We start from the raw sequence: 6000 nt of genomic DNA, 5'->3' as shown, positions 1-6000 counted from the left end.
AAGTACACTGTTGGCTGATCCTACGGAAGTTATGGGAAAGGCAAAGCGCAGAGCCGGACCGTGGTGTGTGACGCCCCCCCTGGGATGGATGAAACAGCAGGCGCGGCGTGGGTAGGAGGAACCAGCTGCAGAGACTGCCCTAGCCGGCACGGACTCCCGGCAACTCCGCGGAAGACCAGGGTCCTGGGAGTGACTATGGGCGGTGAGAGCTTGCTCCTGCTGCAGTTGCGGTCATCATGACCACGCCCGCCTCCCGCAGACCATGTTCCATGGTAAGCGCTCCTCTCCCGGGCGCATAAATTCGCTCGCGCGGCACGCCAGGGTACTCTGGGACATGCTGCGGGGCCCCACGCCCAGGCGCGTCCGGGAAGAGCCCGGCGTTGCACTTTGGATCTGCGGAGAGCCCTGGCTGCTCTGCCTTTGGGCAGCCGGCAGCCTCACCCGAGTACTCTGGCCCATCACCACTTGCACCTGGGGCTGCTGAGCCTGGCGGGCTGCGTGGGAGAAGCAGTCCCCGACGCCTGCTCTCTGTCCCGAGACCGGGCGCTGCAGCCTCCGAGCCGCTCAGCGGTGGCAGCCCGCGCCCAGATCCCAATGCTCTCCGTCAGTCTCCCCTCGCCAGCGCTGCCCGCTGTCAACCCGGCGCCCAACCCACCCTCCCCGGGCTCCTGGTCGCGCCACGGTACTCACAGGTGCCCCGGGATGGGCGAGGATCTGGGCTCTTGCAGCTCCAACCCCTTAGAGAAGCGAAAGCGAAGCTCCCACGGGACACGCTTTTAAACCTCAAGGGGACAGGTCTCTGGAAAAACCCCGTTTTTCCTCATTGAGGCTGGGAGTTTCCAACTGGGGCTGTACCTTGTGTCTTTTGCTGGGAACCCAAGTGCTCGGGCTGGCACAAGGCCACTTTAGGGTTTTGGTTTCTTTCCTATATGGGTACTCATGGACGGAGGCAGGATTAACAGGCATAATTCTAAATTCTAGACCCTTCCCGAGACTTAGTCTATTTTATCTGTGCGAAATACGGACTTAAAATGGACAAGGGCAGAGTTGAGGCGAGCTGGATTCCCGTTGGCAGCCATATGGCCAAGGTAACGGGTCCAAAAGCTGACGGGAAGAAAAAAGGGGGAAAAGAGATGTGAGTGGAGAGGATTTGCTGAGGGAAATTCTACTTCTTTATAGTAAATACTTCCTTAAGCAAAAGGAGACGGGTGCGGGAGGGTGCCAGAATGGGGAGCAGATTGTTCTTGTGTTTGATGCCTGGTCTGTGCCCTTTCCTGGCGGCACCGTTAGATCAAGAGACCTATCCCTACTCACAGGTATTAAAGCATCAAAAATTGACATAGTCAAGAAGTACCGGATCAGTAACAAAGTAAAGGGGGGTGGGGAGCGGGTTTAGCGTATAGAAGATTTGTAATGGGCGTCCTCCAGAACTTTAATATAGAATTAGAAATTAGGTATATTCCTGTTTTCCTTACAATGCCCATGGATCTCCTGCAATTGCTTTTTTCTGGACCACTCCCAGATCTAATCTTTCCATCACCTCTGATCTGGAGTGGAGAGGTAAAACAAGAAAAGGAAGCTAAGGTGCCCATTACTAACAAGGAACCTCTATTTCCTGAAGTATATCTATACCAATCGTGCATCATAAGTTATCAGCAACCAAAATATTAGAATTCTAAACTCCTAATAATAATAATTATGAGTGATTTTGATAATGATTTTTTTCCAGTAGAGTTCACTAGAAGGTTAAGGATAGGGTTACCTTTTTTTTTTTTTTAACATCTTTAATGGGGTATAATTGTTTTACAATGGTGTCTTAGTTTCTGCTTTATAACAAAGTGAATCAGTTACACATATACATATGTTCCCATATCTCTTCCCTCCTGCGTCTCCCTCCCTCCCACCCTCCCTATCCCACCCCTCCAGGCGGTCACAAAGCACCGAGCCGATACCCCTGTGCCATGCGGCTGCTTCCCACTAGCTATCTACCTTACGTTTGTTAGTGTATATATGTCCATGCCTCTCTCTCGCCCTGTCACAGCTCACCCTTCCCCCTCCCCATATCCTCAAGTCCGTTCTACAGTAGGTCTGTGTCTTTATTCCTGTCTTACCCCTGGGTTCTTCATGACATTTTTTTTTCTTAAATTCCGTATATATGTGTTAGCATATGGTATTTGTCTTTCTCTTTCTGACTTACTTCACTCTGCATGACAGACTCTATGTCTATCCACCTCATTACAAATAGCTCAATTTCGTTTCTTTTTATGGCTGAATAATATTCCATTGTATATATGTGCCACATCTTCTTTATCCATTCATCTGATGATGGGCACTTAGGTTGTTTCCATCTCCGGGCTATTGTAAATAGAGCTGCAATGAACATTTTGGTACATGACTCTTTTTGAATTTTGGTTTTCTCAGGGTATATGCCCAGTAGTGGGATTGCTGGGTCATATGGTAGTTCTATTTGTAGTTTTTTAAGGAACCTCCATACTGTTCTCCATAGTGGCTGAACCAATTCACATTGCCACCAGCAGTGCAAGAGTATTCCCTTTTCTCCACACCCTCTCCAGCATTTATTGTTTCTAGATTTTTTGATGATGGCCATTCTGACTGGTGTGAGATGATATCTCATTGTAGTTTTGATTTGCATTTCTCTAATGATTAGTGATGTTGAGCATTCTTTCATGTGTTTGTTGGCAATCTGTATATCTTCTTTAGAGAAATGTCTATTTAGGTCTTCTGCCCATTTTTGGATTGGGTTGTTTGTTTCTTTGTTATTGAGCTGCATGAGCTGCTTGTAAATTTTGGAGATTAATCTTTTGTCAGTTGCTTCATTTGCAAATATTTTCTCCCATTCTGAGGGTTGTCTTTTGGTCTTGTTTATGGTTTCCTTTGCTGTGCAAAAGCTTTGAAGTTTCATTAGGTTCAATTTGTTTATTTTTGTTTTTATTTCCATTTCTCTAGGGGGTGGGTCAAAAAGGATCTTGCTGTGATTTATGTCATAGAGTGTTCTGCCTATGTTTTCCTCTAAGAGTTTGATAGTTTCTGGCCTTACATTTAGGTCTTTAATCCATTTTGAGCTTATTTTTGTGTATGGTGTTAGGGAGTGATCTAATCTCATACTTTTACATGTAGCTGTCCAGTTTTCCCAGCACCACTTATTGAAGAGGCTGTCCTTTCTCCATTGTACATTCCTGCCTCCTTTATCAAAGATAAGGTGACTATATGTACGTGGGTTTATCTCTGGGCTTTCTATCCTGTTCCATTGATCTATACTTCTGTTTTTGTGCCAGTACCATACTGTCTTGATTACTGTAGCTTTGTAGTATAGTCTGAAGTCAGGGAGCCTGATTCCTCCAGCTCCGTTTTTCATTCTCAAGATTGCTTTGGCTATTTGGGGTCTTTTGTGTTTCCATACAAATTGTGAAATTTTTTGTTCTAGTTCTGTGAAAAATATCAGTGGTAGTTTGATAGGGATTGCATTGAGTATGTAGATTGCTTTGGGTAGTAGAGTCATTTTCACAATGTTGATTCTTCCAATCCAAGAACATGGTATATCTCTCCATCTATTTGTATCATCTTTAATTTCTTTCATCAGTGTCTTATAATTTCTGCATACAGGTCTTTTGTCTCCTTAGGTAGGTTTATTCCTAGATATTTTATTCTTTTTGTTGCAATGGTAAATGAGAGTGTTTTCTTGATTTCACTTTCAGATTTTTCATCATTAGTGTATAGGAATGCCAGAGATTTCTGTGCATTAATTTTGTATCCTGCTACTTTACCAAATTCATTGATTAGCTCTAGTAGTTTTCTGGTAGCATCTTTAGGATTCTCTATGTATAGTATCATGTCATCTGCAAACAGTGACAGCCTTACTTCTTCTTTTCCAATTTGGATTCCTTTTATTTCCTTTTCTTCTCTGATTGCTGTGGCTAAAACTTCCAAAAGTATGTTGAATAAGAGTGGGCAACCTTGTCTTGTTCCTGATGTTAGTGGTAATGCTTTCAGTTTTTCACCATTGAGGATGATGTTGGCTGTGGGCTTGTCATATATGGCCTTTATTATGTTGAGGAAAGTTCCCTCTATGCCTACTTTCTGAAGAGTTTTTATCGTAAATGGGTGTTGAATTTTGTCAAAAGCTTTCTCTGCATCTATTGGGATGATCATATGGTTTTTCTCCTTCAATTTGTTAATATGGTTTATCACATTAATAGATTTGCATATATTGAAGAATCCTTGCATTCCTGGAATAAACCCCACTTGATCATGGTGTATGATCCTTTTAATGTGCTGTTGGATTCTGTTTGCTAGTATTTTGTTGAGGATTTTTGCATCTATGTTCATCAGTGATATTGGCCTGTAGTTTTCTTTCTTTGTGACATCCTTGTCTGGTTTTGGTATCAAGGTGATGGTGGCCTTGTAGAAGGAATTTGGGAGTGTTCCTCCCTCTGCTATGTTTTGGAAGAGTTTGAGAAGGATAGGTGTTAGCTCTTCTCTAAATGTTTGATAGAATTCGCCTGTGAAGCCATCTGGTCCTGGGCTTTTGTTTGTTGGAAGATTTTTAATCACAGTTTCAATTTCAGTGCTTGTGATTGGTCTGTTCATATTTTCTATTTCTTCCTGATTCAGTCTTTGCAGTTTGTGCATTTCTAAGAATTTGTCCATTTCTTCCAGGTTGTCCACTTTATTGGCATAGAGTTGCTTGTAGTAATCTCTCATGATCTTTTGTATTTCTGCAGCGTCAGTTGTTACTTCTCCTTTTTCATTTCTAATTCTATTGTGGGTTACTTTTTATCTTTTTACTTTGCCACTTCTTTTGGGAGTTGAAGTAGTTGAGCACGTACTATGTGGTCCTCAATTGTGCTATCTAGTTTAGATAATTTAATCATATTTGAGGACCCAAAAATGGAATAACAATAAAAACAGAGAACTGAGAAAGATTAAAAAGCCTGAACAAGTATAAAGGAGGGTTACACAGGGTACCACATCAGTGTTGCAATACCTTAAACAAAAATGGAAAATGTTATTTTGTAGGACCAGCTTACATGTTGATGTCACACATGTGATGTGAGATTGCTTTTCTGGCCTCATCTCTGACACATAACCTAACGCAATAAAGCAAATAATCAGTGTCTTTTTTCCTGAAATAGGAGTACGTGATGCCGTGTTTCAGGAATTGGCCAAGGAAACGCTGTAGTGAGATTCATCTGGAGGAAGATGGACTTTTGTACATTTCCCTTGACTACACACATGCAGTTATTTTTATAGGAAGCAGTGCAGCTCAGCGGCTAACAGCTTAGTTTCTAGACTCTTGGATTTGAATCATGCCTCTTACAAGATATATTTTATATGGGGGAAAATGTTTGGGTCCCAGATTCTCCATCAGCAAAAATGTTAGTGATTGGTAGTACTTACCTCAAGAAATGGTTATGGGATTAAATGAAATATTGTATGCAGTATTCTAGGATAGCTTCAGAAATGTCTTTAACTGTTGTTTATCATGGGACTTGTGGATAGAATTTATAATCCAATCTTAATATGTTTGTGGAATGTATTAGAATTCTTTATGTGAGCATAATCACATTCATTTTTGTAATCTTAAAAAGCTGATTTTCATATAACATATGGTTATTGCCTACTGTTTATTAACTTTTTCTTTTTTACTCACTTGTGCCAATTGTTCATATTAAAGCCAAGTCTTATATATTCAGATAATGTCTTTAATTCCATCTTAAATGTCTTTTGACCATTTCTTTAAAATCCCAGTGAAAATAGGTCTATATAATGTCTATAATAGACAATCAATAAACACTGATCGGTCTTAAACACTAAGGAAAGATTGGATTTGAAGGACTGTTGAAACTAATTTGTTCATGTTCACTTTGACCCCATAACTTAAGCATCTGAGGATTAAATGTATTATTTGGCTTAATTTAAAAACCAACAAGATTTTTTTAGACAGCCATCATTCTGGTTTAACCAAATTCCCTACTGAAA

At 41.5% G+C, this 6000-nt stretch overlaps 1 protein-coding gene across 4 annotated transcripts in view; it reads left to right on the top strand.

The window, feature by feature from the left end:
• Window positions 1-262: 262 nt before the first annotated feature.
• IL7 (interleukin 7) overlaps window positions 263-6000 on the top strand; it is a 52885-nt gene continuing 47147 nt past the window's right edge. For all 4 annotated transcript variants that reach the window (XM_060287446.1, XM_060287445.1, XM_060287444.1 and 1 more), the window contains exon 1: window positions 263-272. In XM_060287446.1, the coding sequence (XP_060143429.1) occupies window positions 263-272 (10 nt within the window). The remainder of the gene's footprint in view (window positions 273-6000) is intronic.

Source organism: Globicephala melas, chromosome 17, assembly GCF_963455315.2.
Source record: "Globicephala melas chromosome 17, mGloMel1.2, whole genome shotgun sequence".
Lineage (NCBI taxonomy): Eukaryota > Metazoa > Chordata > Mammalia > Artiodactyla > Delphinidae > Globicephala > Globicephala melas.
The sequence above is the reverse complement of the archived record's forward strand: the minus strand, read 5'-3'. Positions and strand labels throughout refer to the sequence as shown.